Source organism: Rhinatrema bivittatum, chromosome 1, assembly GCF_901001135.1.
Source record: "Rhinatrema bivittatum chromosome 1, aRhiBiv1.1, whole genome shotgun sequence".
Taxonomy (NCBI): Eukaryota; Metazoa; Chordata; class Amphibia; order Gymnophiona; family Rhinatrematidae; genus Rhinatrema; species Rhinatrema bivittatum.
In genome coordinates, this window is record NC_042615.1 from 703,313,059 (window position 1) to 703,331,449 (window position 18,391).

The 18,391-nt window shown below is 42.1% G+C and overlaps 1 protein-coding gene across 6 annotated transcripts in view; it reads right to left on the bottom strand.

Moving 5' to 3' along the window:
• MAST4 (microtubule associated serine/threonine kinase family member 4) overlaps nt 1-18,391 on the bottom strand; it is a 963,205-nt gene that overhangs the window by 157,805 nt on the left and 787,009 nt on the right. For all 6 annotated transcript variants that reach the window (XM_029575919.1, XM_029575908.1, XM_029575928.1 and 3 more), the window contains one exon: nt 5,864-5,933. In XM_029575919.1, the coding sequence (XP_029431779.1) occupies nt 5,864-5,933 (70 nt within the window). The remainder of the gene's footprint in view (nt 1-5,863; nt 5,934-18,391) is intronic.

Sequence of the window (18,391 nt, forward strand, 5' to 3'; positions counted from 1 at the left end):
GCCAACACCTGGGGTCTGAGGTATTGCAACTGCTGGAAATGCATTTCATGTTACAGTGCTGGACTACACTGAATTACCTGGTACTGAACTGTTTTGAGCTACTAGCGGTTTTGAGCTTCCGTACTGCTCTGCATGTGTGTACTTACTTGCTTCCTGTTTCTGTGTGAGTTGCTGGTCGTTTACAGCTCTATTTTATCTTGTTAATAAAGGTAGTGTGTTTTACTGATCTTGCAGAGGAAACCTCCCTGGCTTGTTTTTTGTTTTTTTTTTTTAACTTTAGAAGGCATTTTATTATCTAAATTAGCTCAGCTGTGCCAGAAATTGCTAATAAAAAATGGGTTATGGGCCCCGACAATGCAAAAGAAAATAAGAGAAAGCCAGAACAAGTAAAATTATCCTGGAGCTAGTAATAGGGCGAGTAGCTGTAAAATGTTCTTTTCTGGGGTTAAAAGGTTTGGCTCAGATAATTTGTTGTATTTTGCTGTAATACTAATAAAGCTGTGGCCTATACTTGTTTCAATAAAGTGATGTGCGTGTTGTCATTTCGAGGGGCTGGGGTAAATATGGACCTGACTATGGGTGTTCTCCTAGTTTCACTTGTAAGACTGTAGTAAAGTGAAAATGGGAAAGAACATTGTTCACTGCATCAAAAGACTGTGGCATTTATTGGATTAATGCAAATATTGCACAAGCATTTAATGCCAGGTTGTGGCATGAATGCCTTTGCACATTTTTCACTATGACACTTTAAAACCTGTGTGTAAAAATGGGAAAATCAAAAGGTATTCACTTGAAAACAGGAGTTCTACATACTTGTGAAGACTGAATCAAAGAAGCTTGAATACTAGAGAATGGAGGTGACACTGAGGAAATATGATCATGTCATCTACTTCCCAAGTGAATAGAACATTGGAAATTATCATATTGATGAAATAGTGAGAAGTGATAATGAAAGGTCAATTGAAAGAGACAGTCATCACATGAACTTCCATCATCTATGACAGAAATGCATGGTGAAATCTTTTCAGTGCAAGAACAGAAACAACCAGACATGCAGGAACAACGTCAATCAATATGTAAGTCACAACCCACCCTAAACCAAAGGCAAAATCTTACTGCTACAGTGAAAGAACCTGTATGAATTGAAGATGCAATAAAGACCAAACAACAGGGTAAGTGAGTGGAGACTTTTTCGAAGAACTTTCATTTCACAATAGGATTAAAACTTGGGAAACAGTGCCAAGAAAGGACCTGAAATTTATTAAATCAAAATGAGAAATTTAAGTAAATTTAAGTCCTAAAAGTAATATGGAACAATGTAAAACATGAGTAGTGACAATGGGTTATGATCAGCGATATAGAATAGACTATCAAGAAATATATTAATGGGTAATGAAAATGACAACTCATAGATTAATATTTTTAGATTCAGCAGATTAAGAAACCATTTGTGTGAAAACAATGCATATTCACAGAAATCTAAAAGTAGCAGACTACCTGGAGTAACTTCCAGGGATGGATGAAGAGAAAAGATGACAAGAGCTTGCAAGGTCAAAGAGGCAATATATGGCTTAAAACAATCAGATTGTGCGTGGAACGTGACATTAAGCATTGTCTGGTGCTGCCTTGGAGGAAGGTGGTCTCATGATGGGAGATCACCAACCAGGTGCAGCAGGAAAAGATCCTGTAGCAAGGACCTGCTCTCCAGGTGATGCATTGTCCTTTCGCACTGAGGATATCTCCCCAAGGCCTACTGCCCAGGAGGGAAGGGTTAGGTCAGCCGTTATAGTTGGTGATTCGATTATTAGGATTGTAGATAGCTGGGTGGCTGGTGGGCGTGAGGATCGCCTGGTAACATGCCTACCTGGTGCGAAGGTGATGGACCTCACGTGTCACCTAGATAGGATTTTAGACAGTGCAGGGGAGGAGCCGGCTGTCGTAGTACATGTGGGCACCAACGACATAGGAAAATGTGGGAGGGAGGTTCTGGAAGCCAAATTTAGGCTCTTAGGTAGAAAGCTTAAATCCAGAACCTCCAGGGCAGCATTCTCTGAAATGCTCCCTGTTCCACGCGCAGGTCACCAGAGGCAGGCAGAGCTCCGGAGTCTCAATGCGTGGATGAGACGATGGTGCAAGGAAGAGGGATTCAGTTTTGTTAGGAACTGGGGACCCTTTTGGGGAAGGGGGAGTCTCTTCCAAAGGGATGGGCTTCACCTTAACCAGGGTGGAACCAGACTGCTGGCGCTAACCTTTAAAAAGGAGAGAGAGCAGCTTTTAAACTAGAACAAAGGGGAAAGTTGACAGTCGCTCAGCAGCACATGGTTCAGAGAGAAGTATCTTCAAAGGATACTAATGATGCATTAGAATTAGGGCATCCCGATAGTGAGGTTCCAATAATTAGAAAAATAGTCTAAGTGCCTGTAACTAAAAACTCACCTGAGCTAAAAAAATTCTAACTTACCCCTATCAATTAAAAAGCAGAATGAAAATACAAACAAAAAACAAACTTTGAAATGTTTGTATGCTAATGCCAGATGTCTAAGAAGTAAGATGGGAGAATTAGAATGTATAGCAGTGAATGATGACAGACTTAATTGTCATCTCAGAGACATGGTGGAAAGAGGATAACCAATGGGACAGTGCTATACCGGGGTATAAATTATATCGCAATGACAGAGAGGAGCACCCGGGAGGAGGTGTGGCGCTTTATGTCCGGGATGGCATAGAGTCCAACAGGATAAACATCCTGGCTGAGACTAAATACAAAATTGAATCTTTATGGGTAGAAATCCCTTGTGTGTTGGGGAAGACTATAGTGATAGGGGTATACTACCGTCCACCTGGTCAAGATGGTGAGATGGACAGTGAAATGCTCAGAGAAATTAGGGAAGCTAACCAAATTGGTAGTGCAGTAATAATGGGAGACTTCAATTACCCCAATATTGATTGGGTAAATGTATCATCGGGACATGCTAGAGAGATAATGTTCCTGGATGGAATAAATGATAGCTTTATGGAGCAATTGGTTCAGGAACCAAGAGAGAGGGAGCAATTTTAGATCTAATTCTCAGTGGAGCACAGGACTTGGTGAGAGAGGTAACGGTGGTGGGGCCGCTTGGCAATAGTGATCATAATATGATCAAATTTGATTTAATGACTGGAAGAGGAACAGTGTGAAAATCCAAGGCTCTCGTGCTAAACTTTCAAAAGGGAAACTTTGATTAAATGAGAAAAATTGTTAGAAAAAAACTGAAAGGAGCAGCTACAAAAGTAAAAAATGTCCAAGAGGCGTGGTCATTGTTAAAAAATACCATTCTAGAAGCACAGTCTAGATGTATTCCACACATTAAGAAAGGTGGAAAGAAGGCAAAACGATTACCGGCATGGTTAAAAGGGGAGGTGTTTAAAAAAGGATTGGATAAATTCTTGGAGGAGAAGTCCATTACCTGCTATCAAGTTCACTTACAGAATAGCCACTGCCATTAGCAATGGTAACATGGAATAGACTTAGTTTTTGGGTACTTGCCAGGTTCTTATGGCCTGGATTGGCCACTGTTGGAAACAGGTTGCTGGGCTTGATGGACCCTTGGTCTGACCCAGTATGGCATTTCCTTATGTTCTTATGTTCAGACAACAATCAACAAAGACTGAATTGCACAGGCTGGGTAAACAAAAAAGAGTGGCAGTAGCTTGCTTATTGCAGCGGTTACTACCCCTAACCAATTACGTTGGATAATTTACTTTAATGCGGCTCCAGCACTGCTCTCTTTATCAATGGAAGGGGGGAAGGAAATTGGAACCAAAAAGTTACCAATAAAGGCCAAGAGTAACAGATAAGTATGAGAAAAATAAGTGTGTATGCTTGCTGGGCAGACTGGATGGGCCATTTGGTCTTCTTTTGCCTTCATTTCCATGTTTCTATTAAACCAAATGCTACGTGACAAGTTTTTATCAAATAGAATCAGATGATCAATTCATATAAACATTACAGTGAGGAGAAGAATATGCTATACTAGCTATTTATGTAGATAAGCTAGAAGTAACAAGAGACAAGTTTATACATGGAGTAAAGACTTTTCTATAGACCCAAGATTGAATAAAAAGATTTTGGAGAGCCAAGTTGAATCTTAGGCATAGACAGAAATGCAGACAAACAACTGTCAGTAGGTCAAAAGCAATTTATTGAAGAAATCCCCCCAAAATTTAGCATGAGTGACTGCTAAATATCGATACTATTGAGCTAAATCAAAGAAAATATGAAGATTCACATGAACAGATCATCCAGATGATTCATACCAGGGTTTTTTTTTTTGGATGTTTGATATATCTTATACAAGCAACAAGAACTGATATTATATTTGTAGTTCATTATTTAAGTCATTTTAATACTTGCTATATGACTGAACACTGAAGATAAAGCCAAACGTATTCTCAGATATCTTCAAGGAGCAAAAGACAATTTTGTATTATGAATTGTCTGGAGAAAAAATAAATACTTATTCAGACATAATTTGGGAATATTGGACTCAAGATGGAATATCTACTGGAGGTTATGTATACAAGCTATCACAAGCAGCAATTAGATGGAAAGCTGTTAAACAGATGGTGTGCTTATCTACTTGTGAAGATGAATACACTGCTCTATGCAAAACTACCAAAGATGGAAAATAGTTAAATTCTGGAAGAACTTGTACTTAACAAGTACTGTAAAAAACCCAGCTGACATAAAAACGGACATCCAATATGTGATAAAGCTGGCGGAAGTACAGCTCTATAACAGGAATTGAAACAGGGAAAGTTTTAACTTAGCTAAATCCCAAAAAAAGAGATGATCGTTGATGCCACGACCAAACCACTTCACAGAAGAATAAGAATCATTTAAGAATTTGGACATTAAAGATTATCATAGCAACTGATATTCATGTGCGTAGGAGAGTGTTGGAACTACACGATGTCACTGTGCTTGACTGTATTTAGTTAGCTAGTTCAGAATTGTTTTAAGCTACTGGGGCATCTGTACTGCTTTGTATGTGTACTTACTTGTTTTCTGTTTCTGAGTGAGTTGAGTTGCTGGTTGTTTACAGGTCTATTTTAGGCCTGGATTCACTATTCTCGCAGAGAATAGTGAATCCCCTTGTTAGCGGGGGCGGGGGGGGGAAGCGGGGGGTGGGCCTGCAAAAGCCGGCAGCGATCGCACCTCCGCGGTGCGATCGCTGCCAGCTTTTGCACTCAATAGCGCCATCTTAAAAGGTGGTGTACTGGGCGCACTACTGGCAGCGAAAAGGGTTCTTACCTCTTCGTAGCCAGCGATCTTTCTGCAGCGTCTGCCCAGACTCCTCCTCTACTGGGGCCGACTCCACCCCAAGCTAGCTATCGCACGCGAAAAGTCCCTTTTCACGTGCGATACGCTACGAAAATGACCCCTTTAGCTTGTTAATAAAGGCAGTGATGTTTTACTGATCTTGCAAATTGGAAACCTCCCTGGCTTGTTTTCTTTAAAAGGCATTCTTTTATCTAAACTAACTGCATTGTGCCATAAATCGCTAACATCAACAGGTATGAAAAATGGGCAAACTAGAAGGGCTGTTTTCACTTGTGTTCATGCTCTATTTTTATGTTAATTCATTTTGGGAATTATGCTTAAATGTCATATTGGGACTTCACAAACCCCAGACTTCTTTAATAAGGAATCAAATAGGAAATGCGCCATCTAGTTCTTACATTGTGAGTATTGATTGAAAACTATCTCTCTCTCTCTATATATATATATTTATTTATAGTAATTGGTTCTAAACAATAGTTTCATGATACACAATTATTTCAAATTGACATAAAATATAAAACATATTGTATAAAATCATACCTTCGTGCAAAATTAAAATGGGCTGAGGCACTGGGGGAGAAGTTTCTAGGACTGTCTTGAGGGCTACTTCCTGTAATGGAACAAAACAAAGAAAACAATTTTCCCAGTTATTGACTGCCTTTTCGAGACCATTTCAGTTATCTCAGATGATTTTATTACACATTTGTCAAAGAAATGTGCCATAAATTTCACGGTGAAGTTATAGGAACTGTAAAAATATATAACTTACATGTACACACAAATGACATTTTTAATTACCTCTGTGGCCTAACTTTTTCAAGGTCATGTGTGCAACAACTGCTTCTCTTTGCTGATGTACCCCAGGGCTTTGTCTTGGACCCTCCTGCTCATTTTTATCTATACACAAAGCCTTTGTGCTCTTATTTCCTCATTTGGCTGTTCCTACCATAGATTTGCAGATAGATGTCTTTATGCTTTTGACATCCTTTATTTATTTTAAAAGAACTTATATACCACTACTCCAAAAAGGTTGTAGCAGTTTACATATACAACATACATAAGAAAAGTAGGTTTATGTATTTACAAATAATAATAAATTAAACATATAATTTTAACCAAGAAAATACTAGGCTTCTATTTCTTCCTTTCTAATTTCTGTAGCACCTTGGATGTTTTCATATTACCTTATAAGAAATACCCTCAAAACTGAATTCCTTTTCCCCTCACAACCCATTGCACCTCCCCTATCCACATTCTGGATTTCTCTTCCTTTTAAGACTTAGCAAGAATCTCTTGGTGCCTTCATATCTTTGGGGTCTGAATGTCTCTGGGTTGCCTCACTTATAAAATCTATAAAATCTGTGCTACCTTCTCTTTCATGCCTGCTGACTTGTAGTTCAAGAATGTTTCAGCTGAGCATCTTCTTTAGAATAACAGTTCATTGGCCAAGCTCCCAGTCTCTTCAATGCTTACAGAATTCTGCAGCATGCCTGATCTGCCACAAACCTCACTATTACTTCACCACTCTCTCCTGGTCAGGACTGGCTTTAGATCTGGGGGTGCCTAGTGGAAGGTGGGGGCAGGGGAGGGAATCCCCTTTCACTGATTCAAAAAGTAGGTGATCGAGACATATGCCCCTTTCTCCATTTCAAAAAGAAACTCCCTGTTCATCCAAACCAGTCACTCACCCCTAAGGTCAACTCCTCTCTACACTGGATACCTGCCTAGTATTACTCTCAGTTCAAGACATAGGTAATTATCTTCAAGTGCATTCATGGACTGACAGTCATCAACCCTTATCTTCAGCTATTTTCCTCACTGCCCCTTATACTACCAATGCATATTCTCCTTACTGTACCACCTGCACCAATCAAACCTCTACATGTTTTCACACTGTCTTTTAGCCCTCTGCATCTATAACATACTAACATAATAATGACAGCTGAAAAAAAATCTAATGGTCCATCTAGTCTGCCCAGCAAGCTTCTTATGGTAGTAACTGCCATTCCGTGCAGGTTACCCCCAACCTTATGTTAAGGCTAGTAAAATTTACAATCAAAGCCAAGCAATAATCTCCCTTCTGAAGTTCACCAGTCTTTGTCATGGTTCATTGATCTTCCTAAAAACTCGCTCATTAAAACTAGATGTCCTTTAATTTTCTAAGCAGCCTTCTACTACCCGGTCCATCATACCTTCAGTCTATCATTTCCTTGTTTTTGCTCATCCCACTTATTATGAAACATTTTTAAAGATGCTTTTGTAAGTTACTTCTGTTATTTCTTTAAAAATATATTTCTTTACATATTTTGAACAGTGACCTGCAGCTAGGTGGCATGACTTTGCATGGCATATGTTGTCTTTTATCTATATTCCCACCAGGCTAGGTCGATTGTGAACTTCAGAAAGCACAGGAAACCCTTGACTACCTTGATAAAATTCCTTTTTCATGATTTCTCTAGGACAGTGGTTCCCAGACCAGTCCTGGGGAACCTCCAGCCAGATGGGTTTTCTGGATATCTGCAACAAATATGCATGCACTACAGCATGCACTGCCTCCATTGCATGCTATAGTTGGATTTTCCCATCTGTTTCTGGCCTGCTGGATCTCCAGCATAATCTCAGTATGCTATAATTCCTTGGAAACCATGCAAAGCAAAATGGCCTCACTTCAGCTCCACAAATGCAAGGGACTTCTGTCTTTCTGGCAAGTTTTGGCTGGTTCCTCCGAATCTGGATTTCTTTCGCCAGGATTTCTGATAGCCACTTCCATCTGGTGGTTCCTCCAGCCGCACCTTCAATCTGATCTTCTTCCTTTTTTCTAGGTTCCTAGAGAAAGTGGCCGGCTCGAGTGGTATTCAGACTCTTCCCCTTCCAGAATGCCACCCCAGTAACACCTTTTTCTGTTTGTTTGTTTGTTTGTTTTTTCTCTTCCAGCAGCTTTATTACTAGGTGCTTGTCTTCCATCCTTGGAGCTTTGACTGTTAACCTGGCTAGGCAGATTTAGGTCTGTTTTGTCTATGTTCTCTCTGAGGTTAGCATACTCTGAAAACAGTGTACTAAAAAAAAAAAGGTAACGGCATGTGGGTCAAGTTTAAGAGCCACGCTAATGGGGCACAGAAAGGCATGGCAGCCCTTCACAAATGAAGGAGTTGATTTCATTTTCCCTGAACAATTAACCATAGATTCATAGAACAGGATGACAGATAGGGACCATTATTTGGTGAGACTAGATGCACCTAAGTGCCTGTACATCAGCACACCTGGCACTGCCAATTCTGGAATCATGGTTCCCCTGTCCTAGTTGTTCACAGGCCCAGGTGGCTGCTCACCAGCTCCAGAGAGAAAAAAAAAATCATCCCTCTTTCCAGTCTCAGAAACTGACGCTTCACAGCTTGTATCCATAAAAAGACAAGCAGCAAGAGAAACAACCAGAGAAGGAGAGAGTAAATGAAAACAGGAAGGCAGGAGAGGGACACAAAGGATGAAAACACAGGTGGATGGTACAGGGAGAAACAAGGAAGTAGAGCTAGGGACAAAAAAATAAAGTTTGAAAATGGTTCATTATGAGAAAATATCTGAATCTGATATAAAAACAGATCTGTGGAATTTTCCCCGCCCCCAACAAAGCAGAGCTCACCCACCATTCCTCCTCCTCCCTGTGCTCAGTAAAATTTCTCTCTGCGTGGAAACCCTGCCTTCATTCTTTTCTCAAGCCAGTAAATACTATTACACTTAGGAGACACACAAAGTTAATCAAATGTTAATAATGCTTTCCTTATCTTGATTAGTCTTACAAGGTAGAGGGGGGCCTCCCCCAGAAGTGTGGAGTAGCAACTGTTCAGTTGTTGGTATGGCAACTCCTCTGGGGCCTTATTACTTTCTGCATCTCATAGTACATTAGAAGGCTCATCCTGCTGCTGTCAGTGAAACAATTTCACAGGAAACAGCTGAGGTTAATTTTAAGATCGCCTCAACCTGCCTCTTTTACTCGGTATAATGTGGACAGGGTGCACACTATCTGTAAGGCAGGCAGATGTAAAACAGAATAAAGCAAGATGACGGAATTTAAACAAACATGAATCCCCCCCACAGGATTCAAGTAGCATTTGTATTGGTAAAATGACTGCACCAGAATGGTCGGTCTTTGTTGTACCATTTTACCATTCAATACTATAACATCAGCATTTAATTAACTACTTTTTAAATCAGCAGCAAACAGAAAATATAAAAGTTACCGTAATTAAAAAATTCTGGCAGTGTACAAAACAAAATCCAAGATTTTAATGACTAGAGAGTAGAGAGAAAAATGTCTTTTCTTCACACATCTAAGCACCCACCATATAACACCATAAAGATGCAATGTCTATAGTAGTCTCAATACCTAGTTCTTTGTGCTTCGATCACTTTTTTAAATCTTTCCATGAGCTTTCATTAAATAGACATTTATGCAAATAACTCATTTTAGCTAAGAGAATGTGAGCAAAATCTGGGGTGGATATGTGTTCACCAATGCAATCTTGACACAAACAAATTCCTCCACACTGAACTCGTCTCATAACTCTGTGCACCTGCTATAAATAAATGCTCTATAGTCCTCTGTTAGAAAAGAATATAGGTGACAGAAGACCCCTGTGAGGGAGCATATTATGAAACTCCTTCAGAACACCTTAAAGGACCAGCTACAGCTGGTCCTCCCTAATTTCCAACCCAGCAAGGGGTTCTGGGCTAGGGTAGATCACTGCAAGCAGGGATAAGAGGCCAGGGCCCAAGGTAGGCCCTAGAGAGGGACAGAAACCTCGAGAAAATGAACTACAAGTTTCCATTATTTGCCTGTGCAGTGTGTTTTGCTGCACATGTTGTTCTCTTAATGCCAGTTTTATGGCCCTGTGGAGCCAGCTCACAGGGAACCAGGGCTGGGTCACCAGTGAAGAAGAGCCAGGAAGTAACTTGGGCACGGCTGGATGCCCAGCCTGACAAGGCCGAGCTGAGGCAGAGGGTATGTGAGGGAGCGTAAAAGAAACTCCTTCAGAATACCTTAAACGACAAGCTTACTCCCATCTGAGCTAGTATGGATCACTGCAAGCAGAGATAAGAGGCCAGAAATTGAGGGATGAGGGAGACCCCAGAGAGAGAGATGGAAGCCTCGAGAAACGAACTGTAAGTTATTATTTTGTTGAACTGCACAAACCAGCTAAATAGTTTTGTTTATTAATGTTCACCAATAAAAAAGTTTATAAAGATTTTTCCAGATTCCAGCCTGGAGTCTGTTTTCTGGCTAGGCCTGAGTGCTCAAAATAAGCCCCCCCCCCCCTAAATAGACCTCTATACTTGAAACACAGCAAGGTCAGGATATATTTTTTCAGGGAAGCTGTTTATAAATGAATGTTTTTAGGGAGAATTAATTTTTGAAACAAGAAGTTTTTGTGTCAAAATTTTAAAGAAGAGGATTATTTTGTCTACTGTTACTACTGGGCAAGATGATTAATGAGCCATTTTTTGCAACACTGGTTTTTACATGTTGGTGAATGACAATTGGTAAATAAGTAATGGTAACCTTATAACAGGCAGAGTGGTTTTAGGAGCAATGAGTTGCCATATGAATATTTTTAATTGCTGAGTTAGGAGCTGGTGCCTCCAATACTGTCAGTTAGGCATGAGAGAAACAATATGAAGCCTGTAGACTAATGGCTCAGTATGCAACCAGAAGAACATTGTATGTTTTAGCCTTAAAGGGCCTTTATCCATTCTGAAGCTTAGTACCGATGATTAAGAGGACGACTGTGGAAATGTTTGTCGTCTTTTTTTTACGGATGATACTAAAATCTACAACAGAATAGACACCGGCCTCCAATTTACAAACCCCTCAACTCATATTGGGATTTCATAGGAGATTCCTCAAGAAGCCCAAAGCTAGAAGGTTTTTTTGGGTGGGGGAGGTGCTATGGAGCGTGGATCCTTGGGCCAAGGGAAAGTTGGTACCACCTGTGGGAAGGAGCCCCACAGGTCTCCTCCATTGGCAGGTGAGGCTAATGGGAAGCCTTAGACCCCGCTGACACTTCACCACTACCAGCCCACGTTCCCCTCAAGTTGAGCCCTTGGGTATCGGGGCTGGCTGGACTTACATGGGGGGCCTCAGGAGACAGTGTCTCGGTGCAGGTAGAGCTCTTAGCAGGCAAAGATGAGAAGAAGGCAGGAGCTGGCAAGGCAGATGACATGGCTGGAGGTCTGGTGTAAACTGAGGTCTTGGCTGGCAGCGAATCTTGGAGGTCAGGTAGAAGCAGAGGTCTTGGCAGGCAGCAAGTCTCTGAATCTAGTCAGTCAGAAGCAAGAATACAGGAACGGGATTATCAGGATCACAAGCAGGAGCCGAGTAGCCAAGGCAAGGTCTTGCAAGAAGGCCTTGCCTTAAATAGCCCCGGAACAAGAGGGAGGGGCCCTAGCACCTCCCATAGCGATTCCCTTAAATGATGTCAGAGGCCGCACTTGCCTAGGAGTATGGGGGCACCCCTGCAGGACCGGGCACCACCGCGTCCAGGCCGAGATGAGCAGCAGCATCGGAGGCCTGGCGTAGGCCCTGCAAGGGGGGAGCGCGCAGCCGGGAAGTAGTAGCAGCATCGGAGGCCTGGCGGGATTCCTGCATGGAAGGACCACGCAGTCGGGAAGGAGGCACTCCGCGGAAGGAGCGCATGGCCGGGAAGGAGAAGCTGCGCCAGAGGCCCAGCAGGAGCCTGGAGCTGAGAGAGAGAGAGAGAGAGCGCCCCTTGGCCGCGAGACTTCCGGGGCCAGAAAGCGGCAGGCAGCCGCGGTGGTAGGTGGAGGAAGCAGGCTGCGGCCTACAGAGGCTGGTTCCCATAACAGGAGGTACTGTAAAGATTTGCGGCTCGGCCCCATGAGCCGCTGCACTTTCCCCTGATGCCACTGCAATGTGCAGGCCCCAGCCCTGCTAGCGGCTCAGATGCTGCTCTCCTATGCCATGCTCCTGCTCCTCTAGGTGTGTGCACATGGTGCACGGCAACTCTTAAAAGGCCTGCGATGGGAAATGCTCACACTGCCCTAGGATGATGTCAGCAGCTCTGCCGTATATAAGGGCTCCCTAGACCTTCCTATCTCGCCTCAGCAATTGATCTCCTGCTTTGCAGTGCATGTTGCCAGTATTCCTGTGCCTTCTACATCCATCCTCATTCAGCCTGGTCATGTCCTGCCCATCCTGTCCAGTGTCTCCTGTGTGTTTATATCCTCCCTTGGCCTGACTTTCTGGATCTTGCCTTCTTGCTTGGCCCTGACCATGACTGCCTGCTTCCTGGACCTGACCACTTTTGTTAGTTGCCTGCTCTGATCTTGGCCTGCTCCTGAGTCCATTAGCCTATGCCTGCCCGGACCCTGGTTTGCCTTTGTTTTTATCTTTACCGCTCTAGGGCCCGCCTAAGTCCTGCAGGCCACCAGAACCCAAAGGCTCACCATGCAAGGAGTCAAATGGTAAAGGTGAAGATTCAGACTATCCTGCTACTGGGCGTGTTCGTCAGCTGTTGGCATAGGCCTTGCGGGTTTGCCCTTGAGGCTGCGTCAACTATGCTGTATAGCAAAGAGCTCACATATCTGCTACACATCCCAATTCTACAAAGAGAGCCACACCTAACTACATAACTCATACACAGATAAATTCATACTGTAGTCTGAAAGGATACAATAATCCACCCCATATGTAAAAGCAACAAAGAAACAAACAGGATAACAAAAAGGAATTCTGAATGTGGAGATAGAAGATAGATTTCACAGTAAAGCTAGCTGATTTTATTTGCAGGGAAGCTGAGGAAGCGTTAGGAACTTTGCTAAGTCCTTCTCATTTCTTTCAAGAGGTACCAAAAGCTACAAACAGAAGGATGGCTGGGAAACATTGTATCACAAAAACTGTCACTATTGTTACTACTTCTGGCTCTGTCCAAATAGATTTCCTGATACATAGTGATGAACCGCTTCAATGTAAAAGGTATCTGCAGGTCAACACCCTCACAAAAATGTGCAGGAAAAGAGGTGGTGGCAAGGCTGAGAAGCATCTGGATAATGAGGACTATATCAATGAAATGCTTATTGAGGCATCAAGATGGGAAAACTCAAGCAGAGCAAAAAAATGGAACTGGACCACAAGTACCATATCCACGAAACCCTATATCCTGATTCTAAAGTTCCTTGAGCTGAATAAAAGTATAAAACCCTGGAAGTGGAAGAGGACAAATCATCCCAAGAGAAGAACATGTAAACCCCAAAGCTGCAGGCCAGCAAACACTGTACTTATGAAGCAAAAGGTAGTGGTAGTGGTTGGTAAATCTCTTCTGAGGGGCAGGAAGGCATCCATCTGTCAATCGGATTATGTTGTCCCGGGAGATGTGCTCTCTGCTTGGTGCCAAGGTCCAAGACATCATGGAGAGCTTTCCAAGAATCATCAAGCCTACTGACTACTAGCCAACGCTGCTCATCCAGATTGCCATGAATGATACTGCTAGATATCACACAGAACATACTATAACTTATTTAATGGCTCTGAGAGAGCTGGTGAAACAGAAAGGAGTACAGGTGGTATTCTCCTCAGTCTTCCCAATCAAGGATGAAGGTCAAGGCAGAGAAGATTGAGATGAATAAATGGCTGCACAGATTGTTTCAACATCTACCCATGCACCATGGGATGATATTCCAAGGACTGCTGAGCAGAAATAGAAATACAGGTCCACCAGTCAAAGGGGCAGTTTCTTCCAAAACAAACTGATAAGCCTACTAAGGGTGGGCTTTAAACTAAGATCATGGGGGGAACAAGATGGCGGACGAAAGGTAAAGATGCTTTAAGCACTCTAGTAATTTTTCTCTTCTCTCATTATCTTGCTGTGATGGTAAAACACAAAAGCATGTGTTTCCAGCTAAGAAACCCCTTATACTGGTAGGGGTCACTAATCGCATTGTCACCAGTTTGTAAGATGCTGATGAACTTGCAAGCCATTGCTAGTGCAGAAGGGCTGCCAGCCCTACCAGTGATGGTGGTTTTGTTTAGCCCTGACCAGAAGACACCTCCATTTGATCCAGTAAAAAGATGCACCTAAGTGAATATCAAGGTGCTATGTGATGACGCTGTACCCTTAAAGGGAGGAGGGAATCACTCCCACTTTGCACGGCATGCCAGTTGCAGGAGAGGTGGCAGAGTTGATTTTATTGTGGTGATCACCTGGAGTTACAGCTGGAGGAGGAGGGATTTGATGGGACAAGATGCACAGACTTTAGGAGGATTTATTTATTTTCACATTTATAGCCTGCCTATAATGAGGTCATGCTAGGCAGATTTGGAGAGGAGCCAAGCCCACAGGCACTTTTGCAAGGACAAGGTTTGAAGGGACTTCTTAAGTCCATTTCCACATCTGGATTTGCTTCAGCAAGTCCTAAATATACTAGTCCATGAACAGTTTGGGTTGGAGGGAGGCAAGGAAAGATTTGGGTCTGCAGGCCCACGATTTGTGTTTTTTTTTCTTCACTGAACTGCTACTTAGCCAGCTATATTTTTTAAATATAGCCGATTAAGTGTAAAGTTATGCAGACATACAACTTTATACATAACCAGTGGTATTCAAAAGAATATCCGGTTATGTTTAAAGATATCCCGCTAAGTGTAGTTGGAAAAGTTTAATCGGGGATATTCATTAGGTTATCTCACTGAATATCCAGAATAAGTTATGTGCCTCATTTTAGCTGGAAAGCATGTTCACTAAATGGCCTACTGAATATGGGCTTCTACATTATCAATAAAAACAGAAATCAAAAGAGTTATCTGCTCCTCTTTTGCAAAGCTTAGATTACTTAGATACATCAAACCAATGTTGAAACCATCAGATTTCAGGACAGTACTTCAGGCAATAATACACCTTGGTCTCGACTACTGCAATTCGCACTACATAGGTTTGCCACAATACGTAATCAAACTGCTTCAAATGATTCAAAATGCTGCTGCACAATTATTAACTGGCACCCGATATCATGAATACATATCATCTGTTTTACAGCAACTTCACTGGCTCCCAATACAACGAATGCAATATAAACTGGCAGCCATCATACATTGAATTGTTTAAATTAAAATGCCTCTCGACATTGGGTCAATTCTGTACTGAAAATTCATACACCATCAAGAATCTTAAGAACAGCTACACAAATTTTATTTGATGTGTCTTCAATTCTATACGCACTTCTCACAGTAACCCGTGAAAGGGCTTTTTCAGTTGCATGATGCATATTGTGGAATTCACTACCACTAGACTTATGTGGCCAGAAAGACATGACTATATTTTAAAAAGCACTAAAAACACAATTATTCTAGACAGCATTCACAGATTAACAACATTAAATAACATAATTCAGGCATAACTGATATCAGCATAGCCTGATAGAAATACTTTTAAATAAATAAATAAAATAAATAACCACACGCCCCCAAGAATATTAGGAGTCTGACTCACCTTGATCTTCTATTGGTGAGGATTCCCTCGGTGCTTGATCCCTAGTCAAGATCTCAAGGACATGTACACTTGGCTGTTTTGCCTGGATTCCAAGGAGCTTCGAAGGCCAGGGGAAGCTTCCTCCCCCTGAAGAGCTGGAGATCAACAGCAAGGCAGTAGTAATCAAACCTGATCCCCCCCTTTTTGGCATTGGATCTGACACTGTTAACAATGCCAGTGCCTTGCCACCAAGCACCCATAAGGAATCGAGCAGAGGCTTTTTGTCCATTCCTTCGTTAGTGTCTTTGATGCCATGGCACAGAGTCCCTGCAGTGTCTTCTCCCAGATTTGCTGGATATTTCTATCAAACTCCTCCTTTAAGATAGCTGATGCCAACATTGTCTGGGAGGTAGAAGGATAACCACATCCTCTTCAGTACTGAGAGGTGGATCAGTAATGGACACTTGGACTAGTGGAAGCTGTCACAAATCCCTGGCCTTCTTAGAGCTGTCACAAATCCCTGGCCTTCTTAGAGCTGTCCTCACTACAGGACCCACTTAGAGATTGTTGACATGTGCAGGATATTCCCCCCTCCTGGCATTGGGCACCAATGCTGAGCCTTTGGCTTCTCTCGGTGCTTGGCATCAGATTTCCTTGATGCCGGTGTCAAAGAGGTGGAACCTGATGCCTTCTTTGAGCAGGATGAGTGAGTCGAAGGCCTATCTTTGAGTTTTCTATCACTTGGTGGCACCAAGAGACCCAATGGTCTCCTTGATGCCAGTTCCTTGTGACCTTAGGTAAGTAATTTTACCTTCCTTTGCCTCAGGTACAAACAAATTGTAAGCCTTCTGGGGATTAGGGAAATACCTACACTACCTGAACGTAATCTTCTTTGAAGCGCCGAAAAGCGAAATATAAATCAAATAAATAAAAATGACATTCCCTCCACTGATGCAGCTCCAGTATCCTTCAATGTTGATGCTGATGTATCAGTAGATGCCCAAAATGCTTTTCCATTAGTTCTAGTTGGGACCGGCTTCCTTTTTGAGTCATGGCTGAACATTTGTGACACCTGTAGACATCATGCATTACTCCCAGCCACTGGATACATCTATTATGTAGACATAGTCCTTAGGCATCGAGGGCCTCACTGGAATCCATTATACATGTTTGTTTGAAAGAAAAGGGAAGCAAAATCAAACTTGCCAGCAGTGGTGGCTCAACAGCCAATGGGCACTGATGGTGCACCACTATGGAACAGAGTACGGGAATGAAAGAAAAATGACTAAAAACCTTACCTAGGGAAATTATGAGGAACAAAACTGTGGAACCTTGCAATGAACAAGCCTGCAAATCTGGCACAAACCTTAAGATCCAGAAACATGAGCTTGAAGCAACAAAACTGTGACTCAAGGGCTCTGCGGAAAAAGAAAGACGTAAGGGATCCCATATAGGATACGTGGCATAATAGTATGCATGAACATGCTTAATGAGGCACAGTCAAAGTTTAGAAACCTTAACATAAGATTTCCATGCCATGCTGCATCAGAAGTTGTCATCCACATTAGTACTGCCATACTGTTTGTCCTTGCAGAATGGAAGTAAGATAGATCTCAATCAATTTTCAGAAGTTCGAGTTTAAGAGGTGCAAGCAAAACTAAAAGGAGATAAAGCAATGTAGCCAGGTGGGATACATCCAAGGGTATTAAGGGAATGAGGAAAGTTCTGGCAGTCCACTGTCTGACCTTGTCAATACTTCTTTAGATTCAGGAGTGGTTCCAAAGGACTGGAGACAGGCAGATTCCATTTAATTACATAATTTTAACAACATTAACTCACCTTTCTTCTCTTCAGAAAAGTAGAAGTAAGGAGGAGTTCGAAAACTACAGAAGAGTTAGTTTTACCTTGGTGGCAGGTAAATTAATTGAATTGCTGCTAAAACATAGGATATTGTAGTTTCTGGAATCCATTGGATTACAGGATTTTTTATAGCATGGTTTTACCAGAGGTAGATCTTATCAATTTCTTTGGGTGACCAGAGAGTTAGATCGGGGAGAGTGCTAGATGTAGTGTACTTGGATTTCACCAAGGCCTCTGAATCAATTCTGCTTAGGTAACTTATAAACAAATTTGGTACCCAGGGTATGGGTCCTAAAGTGACTGAGTGAGAAACTGGTTGAGTGAGACAAAACATATGATAGTTGTAAATAGAGTTCATTCCAAGGAAAGAGGGGTTACCAATAGTATGCCACAGGGTTTGGTCCTTAGTCTGGTTCTGTTCAACATTTTTGTAAGTGATATTGTGAAAGGACTATCAATTTACCTTTTTGCAGATGATCTGAGATCTTCAAAAGAGTAGGCACCTTGGAAGGTGTGGAAAGCATGAGGAGGGTTCAAGCAAAGCTTGAGGATTGGTCTACAGTCCATGTATTAGGTTTGCAAAAACCCAAGGGAGCATTATAGTATATAGGGTGAAGATCTTCTGCAAACAAAACAAGAGGGGATCTGGGGGTGATCATATCTAATGATCTTAGGATGGCTAATAGATAAGGTGACAGCAAAATCCAGAAAGATGCTTGGGTACACACAGCAAGGA